Source organism: Meriones unguiculatus, chromosome 1, assembly GCF_030254825.1.
Source record: "Meriones unguiculatus strain TT.TT164.6M chromosome 1, Bangor_MerUng_6.1, whole genome shotgun sequence".
NCBI lineage: Eukaryota > Metazoa > Chordata > Mammalia > Rodentia > Muridae > Meriones > Meriones unguiculatus.
In genome coordinates, this window is record NC_083349.1 from 55,989,037 (window position 1) to 56,014,556 (window position 25,520).

The window sequence follows — 25,520 nt, forward strand, 5'->3', positions numbered from 1 at the left end:
TGAAAATTAAGTGCAGTGGGGCATGTGCTGACCGAATGAGCTCAGCAAATTAGTTTCCACTCTGAACACAGAGGGGATTTCCCGACAATGACCAATACAAAATGACCTGCTGTGTTCAGCACATCAGTGATTTCAAAGTAAAGTCAAGTAAAAAACTTTAAGATTATGAGGGTTTTTATGCCCATTTATGCCAGTGAGGACCCAAACAAGGACTTGAACTTTTCTGATGGTCTGAAATCCCTACACAGCCCCCAAAACATCGGGAGGCCCCTCTTTGCCCCTGGCATCACTCCCTTATGCATGGGTTTTCTACCACAGAGCAGAGTTACATTTCTGGAGAAGCATCAGGCTCACTCCTGTCTGGAGGAGGGAGCAAGCAAGACCTTATAAGCCTGGCTGCTTGTTTTGGGGGTCACAGCCAGATGAGCTAGTCTTGAGCGCCCTTTGTGGGTTTGAAAAGAAGGAAGAACACCCACAGGGAGTGGGGTCAGGAACAACTTCCTCCAAGAGGGTGGAGGCAGTCCTGGGAGTGTAATAAATCCCAGGCATGGTGCAAGCTTGAACTCAGAGCAGGACTCAGACGTCAGCGACCAAGACCGGCCTGCCAAGGAAGCGAGGCAGACTCACCTGCCTTAAGTTCAGATCTAAGCAGGGGCTCAGAGAGATGGGACACTAACTAGCAGGGAGCAGGCTCTCAACGTTGGCCACCTCAGAATAGAGCCTTATTGTGGACTTAGTGAATTAAAGAACCCATCCCAACACAGTTCACCTGGGCCCAAAGGTGGGCAAAGCAGCTAGGGACATGCCACCAAGGAGTCTTAGAGGTAGTGGCTCAGGGGCTCGGCATCAGCCAGTTCCTGTCGGTGTTTTGGGAATGGCCTCAGTGCTTTGCATATGTCAGCTCCTTTTGGTCTAAAAACAGCTCTATGAACAGAGCTCTTAGGATCTTTTTCTTTTGCATATTAAGAAATGGGAGAAGGAGGCTGGAAAGACAAGTCAGTGGTTAAGAGCACTTGCTGCTCTTACAGAGGACCCAGATCCTATTCTTTGTACCTATAAGGCATCCCACAACAGTCAGGAACTCAGGTTCTAGGATATCAGGTGGCCTCTTCTAGGGCCACCAGGCATGCACGGAGGCAAACACTTAGACATAAAAAATAATAATAAGTAAATTAAAAGGGAGGGGACTTGTGACACGCCTGCCTAAAGTCACATGGCTACCGAGCAGGCATAGAAATTTGGACTTAGGCCCACAAAAACTGCCCACTGCCAGAGAGACAAGTTAGAGACAAGATCCACCAGGGTCTTCGATGAAAAGGCAGACCTGGAGCCACTCTGCGCATGCCCCATCACACGGCCCCTCTCTCTTTCCCTCTCTCGCTTCCTCTTGCCTTGAGCTTACCACATACTCGTCGATGAACTGGCGCAGGTCCCTGAAGCCGTGTTTCTCAGCGATGGTGTTGGGATAGTGGCCGTGCTTGTTGGCCACGCTGTATGCCTGGAGAGCCCCCGGGCAGGTGAGCAAGAGGGCAGTGAGGTTCTTCAGTCCATACTTCGCAGCAAAGTGCAACAGGGTGGGCAGCTCTTCATCCCTCTGATCTGTCAGGGCATCGGGGAGAATTAGACTGAAGGGGAAGAAGGTAGGCACAGGATAGATACCTTTGCTCCCGGAGGTAGAGCTGCTGAGCCTCAGCATGCATGCAGTAGGTGCTCAATCATTGCTTACTGGCTGATTGACCTAACTGGTGGCTTCCTTTGGGGGAACCCCTAAAGATCATGTACTCACATGGTAGAGGAAATGATATTTTATTAGTAAATCTAGTAACTAGTGGCACGTCTTCTGCTTTAAAGAGAGTGGAAAAATCCTTTGGAAATGTTGCTTTTCTTTCCCTGGGGCAAGGGGTCAAACTCAGGGCTTGACATGCCAGGTGAGTGCCCTATCACTGAGCTACATTTCAAACCCCAATCCACGCTGATTCTAAAGGCTTAAACAGAAGCCACAAAGTGTGATAGGAATCCCATTTTGCTCTTCCCTGCAACACTCAACATGTGTCTGAAACAATTATTTTGTGCTGCTAAGGGATGGATGATCCAGGCTGGAGAGATGGCTCAGAAGTTAAGAGACTGGTTGCTCTTTCTGAAGACCCAGGCTTGAGTCCTAGCATCCAATGGCAGCTTACAACTATCTCTAACCCCAGTCCTAGGGGATCTAGCACCCTCTTCTGGACTCTGACTGCACACACAGGTTGCACAGACATACATGCAGGCAAACACCCATACATATAAAATTAAAATAAGGGAAGAAGTGTTCTAATAGAAAGAGGTCCATCTGCTTATCTCTTATTGCCAATTTTGTAAATAAGCCAAGAAAACAAGTGGGCTCATGTTGGGGACTTAAGGAATAAATCTCCCCTTCCCTTTTCATAATAAATCTTTTTTCCCCCTTTTCATAAAAGTTGATTTCTAGGCTCTGTCTGTCACCTTAGGTGTTTTTTTATTTTCTCTTCTTTTCAGATATGTGTGTGAGCTGTAGTTCATGTGCTTACGTGCATTTGCAAACATGTAGGCATATGTGAGGGGGGTGCATGCAAATGCACATGTGTGTGGAGGCCCAGGATGACGTCAAGAATCTTCCTCTATCGTCCTTCTACCGTGTTATTTGAGGCAGGGCCTCTCACTCAGACCCAGTACAGCTAGCCTGCTTGCTCCCCATCATCTGTCTCTGACTTCTGGGATTGGGATTTCAAATGGGATTTAAGAGGTTCTGAAGATCTGAACTCCAGTCCTCTTGCTTGTGTGGACAGTGGTTTAATCACTGAGCCACCTCTCCAGGCCTGGCCCTGTCATTTTATTCATGATAAATCCAGCTTCTTGTTCACCAGGATATGACCCTTGGGATGAAAGATCTAAAAATGTCCCCAGGGCCCCATGTTGTCAGGCTATGAGATACTCTCTCCTGAGCCTCTGGTTAAGGAATAAGAAACATTTACAGCTGTGAGGCAAGAACATTCCATGGTAGGAGAACGAACAAGGAGAGGGCGCAGGGAAGAGCATACCCCTTGGAGAAGGCCAGCGGGTCATTCTCTTCCTGTGTTTACCTCACTACAGGCAGATGGAACTAAAGGCAGAAGGAACCAGAGACTTGAGTGCCACTGAGCAGCACCACCACAGTGGAAGGAACAGGGGCCCTGTGCAGCATCCCACAAGATATCCCCAGGCATGTGGAGGGACGCTCCTGGCTCCTATTGCTACCGTAGAATGTGTGCACTCTTCCCTCAAGTTACAAATATTTGCTTAAAGCCTACAAAGAGCCAGTATCTGGCGACCCCCTCTGAGCTGAAAGCCTAGTGCAAAAGACGGACAGCAGGCAAGCCGTAGGACAAAAGGCCCACATGTTAGCAGAGCAGCCCATGGAGGTACACATTCCTGGAGGACTGGGGAAGGCCTTGCTTCCTGCAGAGATGAAGGGAAAACCACCAGGACAATGGCAACCAAGGCAGGGGCAGAGCAATGGTGTCTCCATGAGAAGATATAGACGAGAGAGGCATGTACTATTGGGGAACAAAAGAACTGCTATGAAGAGTGCAGAGAAAGGCCATGGCAGAAGCAGCCCTTGGGAGAGGCTCATTATAAGGCAGAGGAGTTTGAACTCCACCTAGAAGGTAAATGAGAACCATACATGTTTTCAGAAGGGAGTCAAGTGTACCACGCATGTAATGGCATTTCAGACACAGAAGTCCCATCAGATTAGAAGGAAGCTGACAAACTCCTACCTCCCAGTGAAGCTTTAGCTATCATAACATAGCATAATGCATTTCTTACATGCTGGTGATGGTGCTGGTGTGAGTGAGCCTTCTAGGCTGGCTGCCAGTCATATAAAAGTATGACAGACACAACTATGCACAGTACACCATACTTGATGATAGTACACAATTATGCCATTGGCTTCTGTTCTTAACTGTACTTTCTATCGTTATTTTAGACTATATTGTTACTTAGGAAAGAAAGAAAGAAAGAAAGAAAGAAAGAAAGAAAGAAAGAAAGAATTAACCCTGTCTTTTTGGTTCGCCTTGGCGTTGGCAGACAATAACTTATGCCCTACACGGCCCAGGCCACGCCCTCTGGGTGAAATGAGTGCTCACTTACTTGTCATCATGTCTTCTTCTTCCAGCTGGCTGATCCCAAAGAGGTGCAGTCCACTTGCAGGGATGTTGTTCTTTAGGGACTCTGTGAGCAGTTTATCAAGCGTCTCTGTGTTGTAGGGCACAATTTTAAAGGCCTACGTAAAACAGCGAAGACTGTCAGATTGCAAATCCAGCTAGCGCCTGCCAGTCAAGATTGAAGCTAAAGAGCCCCACATAGAAGTCCTCGTGTCCAGAGAGCTCGGGTCTCCTCCTAAAAGGCTTACCTGACACATGAACTCCACGGGGTTTGCAGCACTGGACAGCAAATTCCCAATTTCCTCCATGTCAGTGTAATAGCTGATGGTGGTTTCACATACCACCAGGTCTCCAGAATACACCTTCAGACAAACATTCCCAGATGAAAGGTCTAAAAAGAACAAAAGACACGGGTAAAGTGCCAGGAAGAACAAAAAGTGACTGTGAGCAGATGGATGTTACATCTGAATGGTGAAGCACCACACTGGAACTGGAAGGATGTGTCAGAGGTGAGCTGGGAGGAGATGAGCCGGCCAGCATGTATGATCTCATATAGAATAAGATCTTCATTGGGTTGTCAACTGCATTTTTAAAGGATTTTCATCTGTTTTGCATAATTTTCAGTATTTATTTGTGTGTGTATGTGTAAAAGTAACTTTTATTTCCCTGTTTCAATTGTTGTCTCTGAGTGTACTGCCTCTGTCTGCTAACCTAGACCTAGTCCTGGAAGCGTCTAGCCTCTGTACAATCTAACCTAGGCCTAGACCGTTTCCAGCCTCTGAGACTTCTGAGACTTCTGGGACTTCTGAGACTCACCCTTGCCTATTCTTTCTGAGCTCTGGGTTGGCTGGTTCAACTCAGCTGTTCTGGCTCAAACTCCTCTCCCAACTAACTTATTCATTCTGGCTTTTCTCTTGGCCTCTGAATTTCTCTGATTGGCCTCAAATTAACTCCAATAATTTTTTTCTAATTGTCTGGCTCCTTCTCATTCTCTGGTGTAATCAGCCTTCACCTGAGTTCTCTCTCTCTCTCTCTCTCTCTCTCTCTCTCTCTCTCTCTCTCTCTCTCTCTGCAAATCATCTCCCTATCACTGTCCCAGTAAAACACTGCTTTCTATATCTGCATTGCCCCTTAAGTAGCTTCCTTTTCCTCTCTTCTCATGAGACTTAGGCATATCCTATTCTGTCAAACCTTTCTCTGATTAATCTCTTTTTCTGGCACTCAATTAGATACCACTTTCAAACATGGGTGCTTCCATGTTTACCTTCATTGTTTGGGATTAAAGGCATGTACCACCAAGCCTGGATGTAACCTTTCTTGACCTGAAGCTTGCTCTATACCAGGCTGGCCTTGAACTCAGATCTGCTTGTCTCTGTCTCCTGGATTAAAGGCATGTTTGTATTCTAGCCGGATCATAGACCTACAAGGCCTCTGGATGTGATCTCTTGCCAGAACAGCCATATTTCTAAATTAACATTCCTCCATGTGTGTTCGTGCTCAGCGAACACATGTGAAAATGCGCATGTATGCATGGGTGCAGATGTCTATGCATTCAAGATGCATAGGATCCTCCTGGAGACTGAGTTACAGGCAGTTTTGAAGGGTCCAATGTGATGCTTGAAACTGAACTTGGCTTTTCTACAAGAACAGGATGTGTTCTTAACTACTGAGCCAGTTCTCTCTAGCCTCTCTTGTTGAATTCCTCAGGTCTTGATGAACAATAAACAAACAAACAAACAAAAATACAATAGGGGTTAAGGTACTTTGTATGAAGATCTAGGAGTCACCAAGGGCTAGAATCCTGGTAGTTAGAGAAGAACACTTTATTCCTGCCACCCTGAAATCAGGGTGTAATTCAGTGGAATCAGCTGACCTGCTTTGTGGCTGTCTGTACTATGTGCTCTTACTGGGGTAGGAGCTTATACCACCGGAAGAGGTTCTGATGAGGAAAGAAAAAATTAAAAATATACCAACCACAAAGATTCAATTCACCAAAGAGGAAATGTGAAAAGTCATGAACGTGGAAAATTATTAAACCACACTGGTAGCGCAGGACATGCAATTAAAAGGACGCACTGCTTTTTTAAAGCCAGCTTAGCAGTGCTGAGTGACAATGCCCAGGAGGCAGCATGCTCTCCTGTCAGCACGGGGCCACTTACCTGGAGCCTTCACGGAGACCGTGTACTCATTCTCCAGCGTGCCTTCCACCCTGATGGAGGGAGAATCCTCAGGGGAGAACTCCGCTTCTGTTGACACCCTCTCATCCAGCTTGCATCTCACAATGATGTACACAGTGGTTTCTGCCTACAGTGGGAGACAGGTTCTGGTCTCTTTCCCTCCTGCATCCCTTAGGGTGCCGGGTCAAAGCGTGTCCCAGCGCCTGGAAGCCCAGCTCGCTCTCTAAGTGAGGATGGTCCTGGCCACAGGCTCTCAACCCAGTGAAGCAACTTGGGAAAATAGACTAAACATCTACAAACATTTACAGCAATTAGATGGGAACTTATACTCATTACTCTCATTTTTTAAACCTAGGGATTATAAATGTTTATTTCATTTTATAACATTTTAAAATTGCTTTTTAAAAATTTATACATATATAAAAAGAATTTAAATGGTGTCATCATATAATGGGGAAAACAATACCCCAATTAGACATCATATGCTACCAAGTAAAAGTCCCAGTACCAGAAATGGGTTACATCTCTTTAAGTCACTGGCCAAAGTGGTCTAACACACACAAAAATAATTACAGGTTATTTGTGATGCTATTGGTTGCCCTCCACAACCTGACACCAAGACCCTATTGCTGAAGACACCGCACACTCACGACATCAAATGTTGCGAGATCAAGTTGGTGCACAGCTAAGGCTTCACCCCTACTGACTAGCAGTCACAGTAACGGAAGTGCACTACTGGAGAAGAAAAGTAATCATCAATCAATCTCGCTCAGGTATAAACCCTGTGATCTACAATAATGACCTTCCTACAAGACACGCTGCTGTGACAGTGGCATAAATGTTGTGAGTAACCAACCACTTTCTAAAAAATGTGTTTTAAGGCTCACTCCATAAGACAGAACCCGTACCTGACATTGTCAATGAGGCGAAGAGCCAAAGGTTACATAGATCATTGGTACTAGAGTAAAACCTACTACTATTATTCTGCTAAAAGAACATAGCAATAAAATGGCTCCTAAAGACATGTTGCTATAGCTATAGATCAGTACATTGGACATTAAGAAGCTTCTCCTCATAATAGATAATTAACACAGAGACCCACAGCTGGACAACATGCAGAAAGTGAGAAAAAGCTGGAAGTACTCGGCCCTAAATGGGATGTCTTTATCACACCCCTTTCCTCAAGACTCAGGGTTCTATGCAGAGGATGATGCAGGATGATTCTAAGAGCAAGCAGTGGACCACTCCAAGGAAACAGCATTGTCTAGACACAACAGAGTTGATGCACATAAGAACTCCCAGAGACTATGGCAAAGTACAGGAGACCTGCACAGGTTCAACCCAGACTCCCTAGCACGGAGACGCACAAGTGGACACAGAGTCCCAAGAATAACCAAGAAGTTATTTGCAACTGACAACTTCTGGGCAAGAGAAAATCCATTTTCTCCAGCGGAACGTGACTAAGTATGTCAACCACCCTCCAGGGTTGGCTTCCTACTCAGTAGTTGGGCAACACAAAATTGATTCTATGCTTCTGAATGTGCTTGTTTGTTTAGTTTGGTTCAATAAGATTTTTCCCTTCCTTTTTTTCCTTTTTTTTTTTTTTGAGAGAGAGAAAGAACATAAAGTTTGGTGTAAGAATCTGAGAGGAGTTGGGGAAGGAAAAGAATATGAACAAAATATATGTGCAAAAATTTTAAACAAAAAAACCCCCTGTTTTTACAAAATTTCTATAGCTTCAGATAATTGGATTTTTAGTTTTTGAGACAATGCCTCACTGTGGAGCCCTAACTGTCCTGAACTTGCTATGTAGAGCAGGCTGGCCTTGAGTTTAGAAGCACACCTGCCTCTGACTCCCGGGTACTGGAATTAAAGGTATGTGCCACCATGCCTGGAAGACTCTATTTATTTTTTTAGTCCTTCCCTGGACTAAACGCTTCCCTAGACAAGCATTTGTTGCAAGCATGGCCAAGTGACCAACAGCACTGCCACCCCTGGAGCAAGTTAGACAAACTGTGAGGTGCCTCCTGCCACTGAATCAGGGTCTGCACTTTTTTATTTATTTTTATTTTTTTGGAAGCAGGATCTCATGTAGCCCAGGCTAGCCTCAAAGTTGCTATGTAGCTCATGACCTTGAACATCTGATTCCCCAAGCACTAGCAGACAGGCATGTACCACAATGCCCAGTTTTTATGTGGTATTAGGAATCAAACCCAGGGTTTTCATGCATGTTAGACAAACGCTTTACCACCTGAGTCACATCCCCTGCCCCAGAGGACATTTCCACAAGATGCCCAGTTAACTGTAAGACCTCACACTGAACTTGCCAAAGCATCCCTAACACAAAACTCCAAAACACAAAATGCTCTGACCATAAGTCAAAAGTTCCATGCTTTGCCTTTTGGCCAAAGCCCAAATGCAACGGAAACAATGTGCTCTATAATACCGTCAGGCTATGTATGATGTCTATAGGAAACATAAGCTTTGCTTTAAAATATATCCCATTATACATACACAAATAATCCATTATCTCCCTAACTCCCCAAATTCAAAATCTGAGACATTTCAGGTCCTTAAGCATTTTGGGTAAGGGATACTTACATTGTTCCTTGTTTTACTGAACTTGGCAATGGTTAGTTTAGACAAAACCCATTAGGGCTGGGCCCTCCCCCAAAACAGAAAAGCAAGGAGAGATTTCTGGCCAGAGCTAGTCCTCAATCATTCATTTCAGGACTGTCACACAGTTGTCACAGTCGCCTTTTACAAAGGCCTGCAGAAGGGTGCACCAGGCATGGATATTATAACAGGGCCGGGTTGTGGTCCAGGCTGCTGAAGGCTACTCTTCAAACACACATTCTGTGGCTGTCCTCAATCCTGCCATACACGCCTGGTTCTGCACCCCAGGAAAATGAGCAGCCCAAAAGAACGTGTGTCGGTTTGGTTAGCCGTCAGAACCCACCCCCAGCCCAGAAACACTCTGGGCCCACAGACCTACAATAAGCAACTAGGATGATCCTAAGTGAGAGGGCAACAGAGAGGGAACAGGAAGGAGAGCATGGGAACGCAGGAGGAAAGTGTGACGAAGCACAAATGGGCCCCAAACACACTCACCGCTGCACCTGGCAGTCTGACCACACAACCATAGGACAGTAAGCCTGGTCCACATTGGCCTAGCCGTGAAGGGAAAGAGTACAATAGTCTGGGTTTAAAGAGCAGGGAGTGGCCAGGTATGGTGGTACACACCCGTAACCCCAGCACTGCGGAGAATGAGAAAAGAGGATCACAAGTTCAAGTCCAGCCTGGGCTATGGACAAAAGACTGGCTCAAAACCTCAAGAATAAAAATAAACAATGAAGAGCAGAGAATGGTGGGGACCAGGCTAGAGGATGCATGTCTTATGCCAAAAAATATTTTTAAATAAAAAAATGAATAAAAAGAAAAAGAAAAATGTACAGAGCCCCACCGGTCACCTCAAGACTAACATCCCATTCTGACTCACAAGACACTGAGGAACAGCAACTTTTATACCTAATTTTTAAAACACTCTGGAGTCCAACCAGAACATGTCTGAGAGTCTAATCCAGCCTGAAAACCAGCTGGCAACTCCTATAGGGAGCCCGTACCCAGCATCTCGTGGCCGCAGCTGCAGAGGAGAAAGCCAGAGCCACACTTCTCACTGCCAACGTTCTCATGCCCTGTAGTCCTGAGAAGCCACAGCAAGCTTTAGCGAACAGCATGTATCCACAGAGAAGGCATTTTTCTGCTCAAACCTATCCACAACGCCTCACATTTTATCAGGGAAGGACGTTAAGAACCATCTACCATTATGACAGGATTTAAACAGCTATCATGAAGTCTCACATACAGCTCACTTGCGATTCTACAACCACCCTAAAAAATGCTAGCCACAAATGGCGTAGGTGTTTAGCCAACCTTTTCAGCAAGCAATATTGGCCAGCAAGTTACCGCCATAAAACCTTAAAGCCCTCCTTGAGGCCAGAGTAGTGAGCAGTTAATGAAGAAGCAGGCTCCCTGAATGTGCCACTTCCTCTTCCCAGGGCTGGGCCAGCTGGAAGACGTGCAGGCCTCTAACCCTGTGGTATCTCACAATGCGCATGTCTGCTGGTGTCCTGTCTGCCCTATGTTACACATTCAGAAGACAGAATTCTTACATTGATGACACATACACTCAGGTTCAATTCTCAGGCTTAAAGGAGCAATTCATTCAAGGCCTTGATGATGGGGGCCCCAAGGGAAGGACATGGTTATAACAAGATGCACCCCAATACCCTCACACCTTTCACTACAGCAAAGGCGTCTACTTGAAAAGTGAATGCTGTGATGGGGATCTAGCAGGTCCCCAGGATGCCTACCCCACAGCGAATGCGGTCCGGCTGCACCACCATCAGGTTCCCAGGCGAGATCTCTGGAGGCAGGTTTATCTGCTTTGAGAAAGGAAGCGCTCTCTCTTCCTCAGGCTCCGTGTCGGTTACTGAGTCACAGCCAGAATCTACGGAATACAGGACACAACTGAATGGGAGTGGAAAAAGGAGAACGGGTAGACATGCTTCACCCCTTAAAGCCCCACACGTCACCATGCAGGAAGCGGCTGTGAGTGTCACACAAATCCCACTTGAAGGGAGTGGCTTACTAAGTCACAAAAGAGGATCCAGTGGGGAAAAGACAACCACTTTGTAGGCCATAGGGTGACAGAAAAAGGACACTGATGTGAGGTAAGGCCCAAAAGTTTGAGGCAGGCAAGTCTAGGTTCAACCAACAGGCTTCTGGAAGCTTCAGCTTAGGTCGTCCTGCAGGGCTGAAGGGTGGCAAGGAAAATGGAATCAGGAAGAAATTGCCTACTTTACAGAGAGTATGAAACGCTACAGAAAGCCACAGGAGATCGGGGCACATCTACCCAATGTCCCACTCTGTCAGCAGCAGTGAAAAGCAATCACTTTCAACAAGCCCAAAGTCGGGACCACTGGGTTCCAGATTAGTACCATGGCCATATGGAAGAGTCAGAGATGGAGACAGGGGTGGATTCTTAACAGCCAACTTGCCACTACCTAGAACCACTCAAGAAGTTAGCTTAGACCAGAATCATCCAAACAAGCTTGGTCTATGGACACATCTGGGGAGGGGAGCTGTCTTGATTGCTAATTGATGTAGGAAGACCCAACCCATTGTGGTGGCACCGTCTGCTAAACAGAGTCCTGATTTATAGGAGAGGAGAAAGCTAGTTGAGAGGAAGCAGGAAGTGTGAGTCCATTTGTTTCTCTCTGCTCTTGCCTGTGGACGTGATGCGATGTAACGCAATGCAATTGGATGGGATGCAATGCAATGTGATGCGATGAGGTGCAATGTGATGGAATGCAATGCGATGCAATTAGATGTGATTTGATGGGATGCAATTCAATGCAATGCAATGAGATGCAATGTAATGATGCGATGAGATGTAATGGAACACAATGCAATGGGATGCAATGCAATGCAATGTGATGTGATTTGATGTAACTCGATGTGACGCGACGCAATGCAATGCGACACAATGGAATGCAATGTGACTAACTGCTTGAGCTCCTACCTTGGCTGCCCCTTCTGTGATGGTCTGTAACCAGAACTTGTAAGCCAAACAACCTATTCTTCCCTAATCTGCTTTCAGTCCGGGTGTTTAATTATAGCATGAAACGAAACTAGTACACAGACTCCAAGCAGGCAGGCAGGCAGAGGTGTGCACACATGAAGGGCACGGCAGAGATGGTGAGACAATGGTGAGAACCTATAAGAGCTCTTCAGAGGGGCTCTTAATCAGCACCTAGTGACCAGCAGGCCTCCTTGTGAAATTATGCCCAAGACTGTGTATATGCCCAGATACAGATGACAAATCTACCCATGAAAACATAATTCACACCAATCTTATCAGGAAAATGCAAATCAGAGCAACCACGACATACCATCTATTAGAACGGAAAAGATCTAGAAGAGAGATGACACCAAATGTCTTCAAGGACACACAACACCAGGAGCCCTTTAGTGGGAATGAGCCCCTTTGGAAGCACCTTGGCAATTTCTTACAGGATTAAATATACTTTGCTGTTCCCTCCTACAACCATACTCTTTGGTGTTTTCCCAAAGCTGTTGAAAATGTATGTACACAGAAAAACCTGCACACAGATGTTTATAACAGCTTTCTTCATAGCTACCAAAAGTTGGAAGCAACCAAGATATCCTCTGGTAGCTGAATGGATAAACAAACAGTAGCACAGGCAAGCAAGCATGGAATACAGCGCTAGACAGAAATGAGCTCACGGGGGAAGCAGAAGTTAGTTTTTGTCAGCTTGACACAAGTTAGGGCCATCTGGGAGGAGGGAACCTCAACTGAGGAAAATGTCTCCTTCAGACGAACCCGTAGGCATGTTTGTGGGGGCATTTTCTTGATTAATGAATTGATGTGGGGAAGTCCAACCCACTACAGGCAGGGCCACCCCAGGGCACAGTGTGATCTTAACAAAGCAAACTGAGCAAGCCATGGAGAGCAAACCAGTCAGTTTATCTTCCTTATCCCTCTACAGTGCTTGCGTCCAGGTTTCTGCTTCTTCGTGATGAACTGCAAGCTAAAATAAACTCTCCCTCTCCAGGGCGCTCTGGTTGTGGGGTTTATTACAATAACAGTAAATAAGGGAGGATGCCTGCCGAGCGAAAGAACCCTGTGGGCTGTGTGGTTCCAACTACAGGACACTCCGAAAAAGACAAAACTATTGGGGGGAAAATAATCCATGGTTGCCAGGGCCTGGGAGGCGGGAGGAATAAGCAGTCAGACTTCGCAGCTTTGGTTTTTTAGGGTAGTAAACCTATCTTGCATGATACTCTAAGGTGGATATACACCATTATACACTGTCCAAATCCACAGACTAGGCAGTACCAAGAGTGCACTGTGATACACAACATTGATGGGCTTCTGTGTGGGCCCACCCATTGTAACCATTGTAACCGTCGTACCGCGGAGGTGCTGGGGGTGGCGAAGGCCGAATGTGGACCAGGGCAGGGGTATAGGAAACCCTTGTGCTTTCCACTTAAGTTTTTAATGGAAACCTAGAACTGCTCTTAAAAGCAGTCTTTTAAAGATTAAAACAGAAAAGAAAAGAAAAAAAAAAAAGTAAATCACCACAAAATAAAGGAAATGGTTGGTAAGAAAATGACTCAGCAAGTAGCCCTGGCAAAGGAATGAGGAAGGAGTGGGGTACCATGAAACTCTTCCTAATTCACAAGACGCCAAGATGAAACTGAGATGGACTACACACTGAAATGCAAAATAAAAAGAAAATGATTTTTAAAAATTAAAAGGTGGAAATATGGTTGGATGTATTGTATGTTTTGGTTTGGGAAAAGATTTATTTAACAACCTAATTTAACATTTTAGTAAACAAACAAAACAGATGGAAAAAAACCTAATAAAATGTAGTATATCCATGGAACGAAATTATTCAGCTATGAAAAGGAATGAGGCATTCATACGTCCTATGGCAGGGATACATCTTGAAGACATCACGTTAAGTTAAAGAAGTCAGGCACAGAAGACCACACATTACATGATTCCAAAGATCTATGTTCAAGACGGACAAACCTATAAAGGCAGAAGAAAGTGGGTTAGTTCTTGCTTCATCCTATAGAATTTGGGGTGACTGCAGGGGGTAACTGAAGATTATAGAATTTCTTTCTGATGCTGGGCGTGCTGGAACAGGCCTTTAATCCCAGCACTCATAAGGCAAAGGCAGGGGGAGCTCTGTGAGTTTGAGGCCAGCCTGGTCTACAAAGAGTATCACCATTTACTCCTACAATGGTACTCTTTGGTATTTTCCCAAAGCTGTTGAAAATGTATGTACAGGCAGGACTACACAGAGAAAACCTGTCTCGAAAAATAAACACACAAACAAAAACAACAACAAAAATTCTTTCTGAGGTGATGAAAATCTTGAGAATTTATTGAGACAATGCACAAATGAATGTACCAAAGACAGTTGAACTGAACTCTTTAAGCTGGGGATCATATTTCTCATAACACTGTTATCCAAAAACCCAACGGGAAATAATAAACTGTTTAAGAATTTCAAAGTAATCGTAACAAGAGGCTGATCTCCTATATGAAGAAAATATAGAAATCTCTTTAAAAACATTCCACGCTCAACAAATGACTAAACAGAAATACAAACCCTCCTTCCCCACTTGAAAAGCATGGTGTCACTCATTCTGACCAGCCATCGGGAAATGCAAAAGAAAAAAACATGACAGATCCCCTCACCCTGCGACAAGCCCAGATCTAGCAGAAGAGAAAGCCATTGAAACACACACACATTTGGCTACACAATTCTATAATTCTTTAATCCCAGAAGGCAGGAGACGAAGACAGGATCTCCGAGTTCAAGGCCAGCCTGGTCTACTTATCAAGCTCCAAGCCAGCTACACAGTGAGCTACACAGTGAGACTTTGTTCTCAAAAATAAACATGCACGTTACTTTCAAAGTTTCAAGAGACCAGTTAGAGAAGGATACAAAATTACATCTTTCATACTGCAGGACTTCAATATTTCTAAATTCATTTTCAAAGGTCAGAAGAAAATATGTGTGTGACTTTTTCCTTCCTGCTTGCCTCTTTCCTTCTCCTTTCCTCCTTCCTCCTTCCTCCCTTCCTCCCTTCCTCCCTTTCTTCCTTCCTTCCTTCCACTCTTCCATCCTTCCCTGTACTTTTATATTTTCCATAGTGAGAAAGCCCCACTTGATTCTGGGATGGGGGCGCGGTTGGGGGGACGAAGCTCGTGGCTCATTATCCTGGCATTGAGGCCAGCGGGACCTAGAGAGGCTAATGGCAAAGGCCAAACCTCGGCTCAGCCAGGCTGCGTAAGCACTTCCCTCCACTGTCCATGGGGGCTGCTTTAGAGAGCTACCAGCCACCAGCAGCGTGGGTTCAGGAAGTCAGGCAGGAAGTCCACCCCGCTGCTGCTGCTGGTGACTGACAAGCCACAGAGGTAGTACAGGTACACAGAGAAGCTATGACTCAGTGGGGCCCCTTCAGCAGAGTCAAAGTGTCTAAGGAAAAGCCAACTTGGCTGGCACAATCACCACCTGAAACCACTCTGTCCAGTGTGATGAGCCCAAGCTTCCCTTCTTGAACAAGGATATCCCTCTCTGATGACAACGCTGTGGCTTCCGGCATGAGTGAAAGCTCTGGAAACCCACCACCAGTATAGAATCTAAAGATGCCAGTAGACTCTTTGCTGCTTAAAACACAGCAGCATCGCTCAGCTGTCAGGAAGTGTATGGCACATTTGGAAACTGTTAGGAGATGCTCTCAGCCAGTTTCCCCAAATCTCATCTGTAGCAGAGGCATGTGACAGCTACTCAGATTCAGGAAACCATTGGCCCGATTTCTCTAATTCAACAAAGACAAGAGAACAGCATGTTTCACCCTTTGCCTCCTGCCAAGTCCCTCGTGGGGAAACTGAGTTGGTTCTTAAGCACTTCCACACTCTTTATTGGGGAGTTTGGGTGCTTTGTTTTGTTTTGTTTTGTTTTCCTAGGATCTTTGTGGAGGCAGGATCTGCCTGTCTGTAGTCCAAAGATGGCTTCAAAATTCACAATCCCCATGCCTCAGCCTCCCGAGTGACAGGGTTATAGGCACACAGCACACGCGTAGCTTAACCTCTTTTTACTCTCACCAGGCCATAACTGGGTCCCACCACGGGATTTTGGTATTGGTTGGGTGTGCAACTGCTCTGTGGCCAGACACTGCTACGCTTAGTGTTGAGACGTTCACAGCAGTTCTCTGGACGCTGCTTTCAGTAGAGAAATGAGATGAGAGATCCGGGTCCTTCGATGCCACAAGCCCCACTCCGCCCTCTGTGCCTCATTCACAAGATCCCTGCTCAACCAACCACATCGTCTTTGAGTAAACGAATCTAGTCGTCTCAACTTGTATGGTTTTTAGGTTAGTATTTGTCCCTTGTCCATGTGACAGAGACAGAATGAGAAGCACAGTTGTGTCTCTGCAGGTCTAGACAGGGTCAACACAACAGATCCTTATACACGCAAAATCCACAGCCCTTCTTTTCCTCCTTTAAAGGGGGACTCTATTCCTCATTGACTTTGGGGATGGCTATGATTTTTCAACATAATTAGCCATGTAGTCAGACCACAACTAAGCCACACTGAGCAGCTCGCCCTAGGCAAGAGGGCTGCTGACACATTCACCATAATTACTAATCACAGTGACAATGGAAGCTACCTTTCACTGAGCTGCCTTTCAAGGTGACCCCTCACTAATCCCCAGGCCATTGTCCACACAGTCCTGGGAGATGGCGATCAGTGCCTGCTTCTCATTTTATAGAGAAGCACTCAGGCCAGGAAGGGATGAAATCCGCACAGCTAAGGTGAAGCAGCAAGCAGGGGCCAGTGGCTCTGGGATTTCTCTGTGGGTAGCAGAGGTCAGTGTCACGTGCTCCTCCTCAGCTGGGCTGTGCCGCTCAGGAGCCCTGACTTGCACATCCACCGTCTCGGAGGCCTGGCGGTGCTGTGGTATTGTCGGCACTGCTGCTTGTAGTTCTGTGACCTCCTCCCAGGGTGAAAGGCGCATTCCACAGGGTTAAGTCAAGAGGCAGTTTATACAGTCCTGACCAGCCAGGGTCTTTCATGTGCCCGTGGTCTCTGGCCCACAGTGACGCTCTCCCTTTCTGGTTAAGTTTTCCCACCACAGCACTGACGGCCTCTTTCACTGAACGGCTGGGGCTTCTCAGTCTGTACTCCATAGCGCAGGGCTAAGAAGAATGGTGCCTACTGACCTTGAAGGGCCTTTCTCAGACTACACAAGCTCCATTCTCATATGGTGGATGCTACCGCTTAGGGAAGTATAAACAAATATTGTTCCCCAAACCAATTGTAAACGCCACTGTTGTGCATTAATGCTATGCCGAGGACAACACAAAATATAATAGGTTGCACACACAAACACACACACTCGAGAGAGAGCATGCATGCACGCCCACACACATACACACATAAATTGACATAATACAAAATTGTAAAAAGCATTCAGTTTTATGTCTTTCCGTTCTCCTAGATCAAGAAGAAAGCCTGTGGCTGGAGCGCAGGAACAAAGCCTGTGATGGGACAGCAGTTAAGAACATTGGTTGATCTCCCAGAGAACCTGGGAGCACCCACATGGCAGCTCATAATTACTGTGACTCCAGTTGGGGGAGGGTGTGGTTCAAAGCCCTCTTCTGGCTTCTTCAGGTACTGCATGTGCAGGGTACACAGATACATATTCAGGCAAAAATAGAAGAATATAAATAAATAAAACCTAAAGAAAGAAAAAAGGAGAAAGCCCTTTCCACACAGTAAGAGGACACTTTAATTCTCCTCTGGGATGCTCAGATCCCTCTGCACCGTGAGGGGACCAGTCCAAAGCTCACAGCCTTCCATAAGCATCCAAATGAGGAACGCAACACTAATGTTTAGTTTTATTGTCTTACTATTTTATGCATCTCTCTACATCAAAAACAGTAGCTTTTATTCCACTTACAGTAGTAAGGTTTACTTTAAAATAAATTTACTTGGATTATAAACATGAATTGGCTAAAGAAATTATTAAATACCATGAACATATTTCGGGGCAAGCATAGTTGGAATGACTCACACAATCTTGTGAACGTAATTAATGTCACTGAATTTTATGCTCAAAGCTGGTTTAAATGACAAGGACTATGATACATATATTTTACCAAAATAATACACCCAACGCCATTGAATTGCACACTTAAAAGAGTTCATTGGATGTTCTGTGTATTATATCTCAATAAAATTGTTTTTTCAAAGCAATAGGACTATGGTACAAAAATAGGCCAAAACTCCCATCATTGATTCACAGATTACTGAGGGATCAAGGGAAGACATGTTATGCTATAAGTCTTCCACTTTGCTGATATTTATTTATTTAGAGTTTTTCTATGCTTTGTGACCCAGGCTGGCCTCAAATTAAAATCCTCCTGCTTCAGCCTCCCAAGTACTGGAATAACACGCAGCACCATTCCCGGATATTTTTGAAAAGTTGAAATAAGGTGAAGTCATGATGTGAAGGCAGTATAAGATGTGCAGGAACAAAGACTGAGGGAATGGCCAGCTAAAGACTGGCCCTACTTGAGACCAATCCCACGGGAGAGAACTAGTCCCTGACATTATCAATGTTACTCTGCTATGCTTGCAGACAGGAGCCTAGCATAACTCCTCTGAGAGGCTTCACCCAGCAGCTGATAGAAACAGATGCACACACCCACAGCCAAACAGTAGTCAGACCTTGGGAAGTCCTGTGGAAGAGTTGGAGGAAAGACGAAGGGAACTGGAGGGTCAAGGACTCCACAAGAAGATCTACAGAGTCAACTAACCTGGACCTATGGGGATCACAGAGCCACCAATGAAAGACATTGCACGGACTGGTCCTAGACCCCCCTGAACATACGTAACAGATGCACAGCTTGGTCTTCATGTGGATCCTCCAACAACTGGAGCAGGGCCCTCTCTGACGCTGAGGCCTGCCTTTGGATTCCATCCCGTAACTGAGCTGTCTTGTCTGGCCTCAGTGAAAGAGGATGCACCTAGTCCTGCAGCGACTTAATGTGCCAGGGTACATCGGTACCCATGAGGGACATCCCTGTTCTCTGAGAAGGAAAGGGGAGAGTGGGAAGGTATAAGGCAGACTGGGAGGAGAGAGAGGGGGGCTGCAATCAGGATACAAACTGAATAAATAAATAAATTTTTGAAAAGATGCAAAGGGAGGAGGAAGACTTATAGTAAGAACATATTAAGTTATTCTAAATTTTGGATGATGAGGAAAAAGAAAGTTACCAGAGAAGGAATAATGACCTTCAGCAGAACCAGACTTTCTGTCAACCTGGTTAAACAGGAATGAAAGAGAAAGAGGTCAGGGCCGAACATATGTGTCTGTATTCCGGAAAAGGGTCAGAGGCCAGGCTAAACCATGTGTCTGTGCTCTGGAAAGGGGTTAGGGCTAGGTTGAACCGTGTGTCTGTGTTCTAGAAAGGGGTCAGAGGCCAGGCTGAACACATATGTCAGTGTTCTCAGAACGGTCACGGCCAGGCTGAACATGTGTGTCTATGTTCTGAAAATAACAAGAGACGCTCATCAGTCTGTGACCAAGACTTCAAATGTGGCTAGCAAAAGGTGTGAGGGAGCCAAAGATTTCTTGCAAGAATGTAGAAATGAGTAACCAAGCAATCAAGGGGGGATGGGAGGTGTTCATGAACAAAAACGTGTCTTTCCTCTGCATTTACATACAAGGTTCAGGACCTCATAGGGACAGCCATGGAGCAGGAATATAGAATTGCCCTACCTCCAGAGAAGCTTACAGGGTTTTTTTCCACTCAGAATAAAACATCTCAGCTGTTTGTTACTCATGCTCATCTGTTCTACCTACGTGACAGTGACTGTATCATGAAACAGCTATTTCTCAAAACCCTGAATAAAATGTTCCAACATCTGAGCTTGCCATCCAGTTTCCTAAGCACAGAACAGGTGTCAATTGATCATGTATTGCATGTCCCGAGGGAGAATGCCAAGGGTGAGGCTTCCATTGTTTCAGCTCTTAAGGCCCTTAGTTGAGTGGGAAGATAGGGCTCTGTGTGAAAAAAGGCGAGACTTCTTGCACGGGAAACTGTAACTGTAACTACATCAGGTGAGCTAATGTCCCAAACTGCTCAGAGACGTGTGGACACATTATGAATGTGAGCAAAGTTTAAAGACGCTGAACTAAAATGAAGAAAGCACCAGTGAACAGAGAAATGCTTGGTCAGTTTATGTCTAAGCTCTCTGGGAGGTGAGCTGACTTTTCTGAGAAAAGATACAGCATTGTCCAATGAACTTAATAAAATCTTTCACAATGCCTTTTATTTCACCAGTGAATACTCACTGCTTCTCATGGGTTATTCAATGTCTTTCAGGTTCCACCAAGGCATGTAAGGGTAAGAAAATGTATGTGTCCTCACTGTTGCTGGACCTTCATATCTGAGGGCAGTAAGGACAAAGGTAGGACTGAAGGCGCATAAGTATGGCAGGCAAGTGAGGTGCTGCCGCCACAGGAAGCAGTGTGGAGCACATTCTACATGGGAGGCTGTGAGGAAAGGACAGCCCGAGTTCCCAGAAAGCCATGCACAAGGGTTTGGCCTCCAAATTGAAGACTTACTGTTAAGAGATATTCAAAGTGCAATTTTATGTTGCTAGAAAAGCTAAAGTCTTTCTTTTGCTCACATTTTTGTTTGGTTGGTTGGACGGTTTTGTTGTTTTGGGTTGCTTTTCTAAAACAGGGTCTTACTCCGTAGCTTTGGCTGGCCTGGAACTCAAAGCAATCCTCTTGCCTCTGTGTCTTGAGCGCTATCTTTGCTTAGTTTCTATATAACTCCAAACACTTAAGAATATGCCAGCACTCTTGGAGTCTGGTCAGAACTGAAAAGGGGAGTGGCCGACCACCCCATCACACCCCTGCAAACTGTGCCTTCAAATGCATGAAATAGTGCAAACTGGTGGCCCACAATGTGACCAAGACAACATCCTGCCCTATCTGCTTCCAGGAACAAATAAGATGCTATAATTAACTGATGTCTGAAAAAGTACACCACAAGCATGGTCTGCGACACCCTTGGAAAATGATTCTTAACTGGGCTATAAACATTTCTCCTGCTTGCACTACTCATATTGTTTATATTTGCTGGTAGCCTAGAAATGTAATGTCCTGGCCGTTGTGTGCCTTGGAGAGCACAAAAGAAGATGCCAAGCCTGGCTCTGACCCCAATTCCTCAATGTACAGACTCAAATGCAGTTGTTCACCTTGGTTAGCTGAGGCAGGAGAATGGCTGGCACTGGCAGGACTCAAATATAGAGTTTCAGTCTCCTCCCCACAGCTTCCTGGCAAGCACTGAAATGCCTTTCCATTTTCGTCATCACCCACAGGGCTTTCGTAGGCTCTTGCTCAACCACCTTTGTTAATGAGTGTTGTATTTCCCATCCATCTAACCCCTTTCACTTATAGGACTCCCCCAAAGAATGACAGTGTGCCCAGCTGGCTAACTGGCCAGCTGCTTCCAGTTGTCAGCAGTTTCCACACTGTTGGTGAAAGGGGCCGGGGATGCTGCCCGCCAGGGTCTTACCACTAAACATGGTTCTGGGACTTAAAGTGAGGGAAGGAAGGAGGTGAGGATTACTTATTGGTATTCGAGTAAGTTAACTATAGCGATATCGATCATTGTATTCTTCATCTTTATCATCCGCCTTATCCAAGTGATACCAAAACTACGGGGTAGACTCCAAAGGACACATTCTCAATTCCAGCTTTAAATACATTCACACTAGCTGATGCACCTCCCTGGAGGCAAGGAGAAAGAAGAGGAGGAGGAGGAGGGAGAAGAGGAAGAGTAGAAGCAAGGGGAGGAAGAAAAGAAGGAGGGAAGGAGAGAGAGAAGGAAGGAAGGAAGGAAGGAAGGAAGGAAGGAAGGAAGGAAGGAAGGAAGGAAGGAAAAGCATCCATTTTTCTTCAAGTCCACAAAGTTACAGACTCTGAACCTGGCTGACTCAGCCGTGTTTCCACCCTGCTTTGCCATCTGGGTGCTCTGTGCCATACAGACTCCGGAGCCTGTCTGGCTTCATAACACATCTGTATTTGCAGTACTTGACAAAAAGTCTGGGTACAATTCTCTGCACACTGACCCAGGTTTTTATCAGTGCACACAGACAAGCAACTTTTTCCCCCCTACACTTACCAGGTCATCCATTTTGTCCTCTTCAAGGTACTTAATCAAGGTTCAGAACCAAGGGGTCAAACAAGAGGAGAGGGGTCCTCAGGCTTCCGTAGCCTCTACACATAATCAGTCTACATAAACTGTTCAAAGTGTTAGGTTTGGGTTTCTTGGTTTTGTTTTCTCAAGCAAAGCATGACAGCTCTTCTCTCCTCCACCCCGCCCTACCTGCTCTTCAGCTTGAACAAAAATAGCACCACAGCAGAGGCTACCATGACAACCAGAGCGTGTGCTCACCCTGTCCACTGAGGATGGATCTTACTGCTGCTCTCCTGGCCCTCTGGCCACTGGAAGTGGGACCAGGGCCCTTCAGTCTCCCAAGTTCAGCCCTCAGGGAGCATTTGAGAGTAGTAGGGTCAAGCTGCTCCCTCCCCATCTGAGAGCTGAGGGTAGAGAGAGCGGAGTTCTCTCTCTACCCAGTGCCTCTGAACTTTTATATTCGTTCTTGTCAGTGTTCTCAGGCACCTGAAACAGAGGTGACCATTTCTGCTCAGCAGATGGACCAAGGAAGGCGGGGGCATGTGGGATGCCTGGCCTTGGATCATGAGCCGCTGGTGAGACCGTGGGACAGTGAGGGCTCCCAACTTCAGCCTACTGACAGAAAAGAGGTGCAGCTGCTTAGAAAATGTGACCCTAACAGGTGGCAGGGTCTGATGCTGAGCCACAGACCGACTGTCCTGTATGCCTGGGAAGGGGGAAAGGGGAATCTGCTTCCCCTTCCTAAACCAACCGGTTCACAAACTGTATCACACTCGGGTTGCTTTCATCAGCCACAGGCAACCAAAAAGAGCCCAGGAAAGTTTCCACTGCCCTTAAGGTCCTTGCCAAAGTCCTTAAGAGGTAGCATCCCAGTGACCAGGCTTGGGAGGAAGCCCTTCCACAGAGGCAAGGGCTGAAGGCCTTAGGGCCCCCTGTTTCATTGTTCAGGAAACCCCAGTCTTGCTAACAAAGCGAGAGGTACCACAGGCGCCCCCAACCCCCACCCTAAAGGCTTCCTCTTTCTTCATCTGTTTCCGACACTTATAAATGTGCTTCCTCTCTCTATGTAAATTTGGTTCAAATGGCATAGCGAAGGCTTGTAATGAGGCCATTAATAACTGGTCTTTTAACAGGCTCTTCTTGGCTTCCTGGTTCGAGAATCAATTCTAATCTAAACAAACAGTGATGTCTGGATTTACCGGTGTAAAGACAGACAAATGGGCTTTGTTTGGAGCAGGCTATGTGGTTTATCTTCCCCCAGCCAAGTTAAGGCTGAAGGCAAGCCTTGATAATAAAACCAAGCTTAAGAGCTTGAGATTAAAATCCTGTACCTTTTGCACCTCCCCAACCCAGTGAAGAAACTTTGGGAAAGGCACGTGCAGCATTTACTTTTCCATTCTGCTGACCCCTTGTATTCTGGCAGCTGAAGCCAGAGAGCTGGTTTGCCAGTTTCACTTTCCGTTTCTCAGGAGAGCCTTTCCGTTCTTCCCTCCTTGAGAGAAATGCTTGGGCTTCGCAGCATGGTCAAGGAATTAAAGAGACACAAATTGAAATGACATGCCAAATTATGTTTAAGGGCTGGTGAGACACTCGGCTGGGAAAGGTGTTTGACATCAACCTGAAGGCCTGAGTCCAAGCCCCAGGACCCGCACAGTAGGACAGAAATGACTCCTGAAGTTTGACTGACACATTCACGTGGTGGCAAATGTCCCCATCCTCACTCCTGCCAACGTACACACACAACCACCCTAACAAAAAAATTTCTTTTCAAACACTTTAAGTTAAAAGCTGTGACTCCTTTTACCTAAGATCTTTTAGCTGTCCCTCACATAAAACCTGGGCTGTTGAGACCAAGGATCTACCATTTCCCGGAGCACACACCGTAGCTGAAAGACTCTGGAAAATATAACTGCCCAAGCCATAGAAGCCTGTACTCAAGTACCATCTGTCATTGACTAGGTGAGTTTTCCTAAGCTCTAGCCATTTCTCTTTAACAGGCTCTTTGTACTTGCCTGGCCCATCTCTCAGCTGCCATGGGCGAAGTGACAAATATCCAGGAGCCCTGTGAAAGCCGAAAAGTACTTGACAAAGTTAAAGCAATTAGTGTTGTTTATCTGGTGTCCAAATTGCTCTTCTTTGAGAATAGATTCCCTGGCATCCATTCATCTTTGTATCCCCAGAGCTGAGAATAGAGTGAGAAATCAATAAATGCTTCTTGCATGAATGGATGAATCGATGAATGGGATAAGATGAACCATCTAAATTACTAGCAGGGAAAACACCACCCTCACCTCAGGGAGGGTGACTGCAGGGCCTTGCGGCCCTGAGGCTTTCAAGATAAAGTATAGAGAGAAACAGGAAACCTTGCAATCCCCTAATTTACGTCAGCAGGCTGAACCAAGATGCCCTGAAAATTTGGCATGGTATTATAGGGTAGTTCAGGTCTTCTGAGAAGCAAAAGCTGCCTGGAATGGAAAAGGGAGAAGGGGGCAGGGAGAACCTTGAGCCTGAGTCCAAATGAAGGAGGTGGGAAAGGAAGGTTGGTGTGCGGGCTAGACCACTGTGCCGAAGAAAGCTCTGCGTTCCTGTCGGGACTGGTCAGACCGGCACTGGCTGCTGGAGAAGCCCGTGATTTCTGAGAAAGGCCATGCTGTAGCATGTATCCCTGCTGGAGGAGCCAGCCTTTGGTCAAATGCCATAATGAGTGTGGAGTGTGGCACTGCGTCCTTGAGCAATTCCACTTTGGGCAGCTGGAGGCCTGCAAGGCACATTCTCAAAGCCACCACTTATGTGGCAGTGTTTTAGAACATGGGGTTTAGTGTCCAGATGACCTGGACTGAATTCTGGTCACTAGCTGGTCACCTTGAGTAAGTAATTTAATTTCTTAGAGCCTCAATTCCAAAAAAAAAAAAAAGGAAAAAAAATGGAGATTGTAATTGCTAAGTCTTGGGAATTGATATTGTTGATATTGGTTGCCATAAACCGGTGCTCAATAAAGGCAGCTGCCTCTATCTCATCATCATCATTATTATTATAATCATTGGTAGCAAAGAACTTCTATTAACAATAAGATCTGAGGCCAGCCCTACTCTTACATCCCCATGTTAGAGTTTAATGAGGCCAACACAAAGGACTAGATCATAGCCTTAAAAAACACAAAGAAAACTCTGGCTTGGCAGTATTGCAGTTCAAACAGCCAAACCAGTTTGTCTAATAACTGAAAGGTCAGAGGGACTTTCCCAATTTGGCTGTTTCCTGGAGGGGCTGCCAGGATGATCCGCACTGCCAGGATCTACCTGCGTCCAGTGTCCCCTCCACTCCTGCTTGCTCTAGTAAGCCTGTCTGTCCTTACCA

At 45.9% G+C, this 25,520-nt stretch overlaps 1 protein-coding gene across 2 annotated transcripts in view; it reads right to left on the minus strand.

The window, feature by feature from the left end:
• Pik3ap1 (phosphoinositide-3-kinase adaptor protein 1) overlaps positions 1 to 25,520 on the minus strand; it is a 111,378-nt gene that overhangs the window by 48,896 nt on the left and 36,962 nt on the right. For both annotated transcript variants that reach the window (XM_021650512.2, XM_021650514.2), the window contains 5 exons: positions 10,711 to 10,847; positions 6,320 to 6,464; positions 4,409 to 4,551; positions 4,147 to 4,279; positions 1,403 to 1,599 (listed from right to left, as the gene is read on the minus strand). In XM_021650512.2, coding sequence (XP_021506187.1) covers positions 1,403 to 1,599; positions 4,147 to 4,279; positions 4,409 to 4,551; positions 6,320 to 6,464; positions 10,711 to 10,847 — 755 coding nt within the window. The remainder of the gene's footprint in view (positions 1 to 1,402; positions 1,600 to 4,146; positions 4,280 to 4,408; positions 4,552 to 6,319; positions 6,465 to 10,710; positions 10,848 to 25,520) is intronic.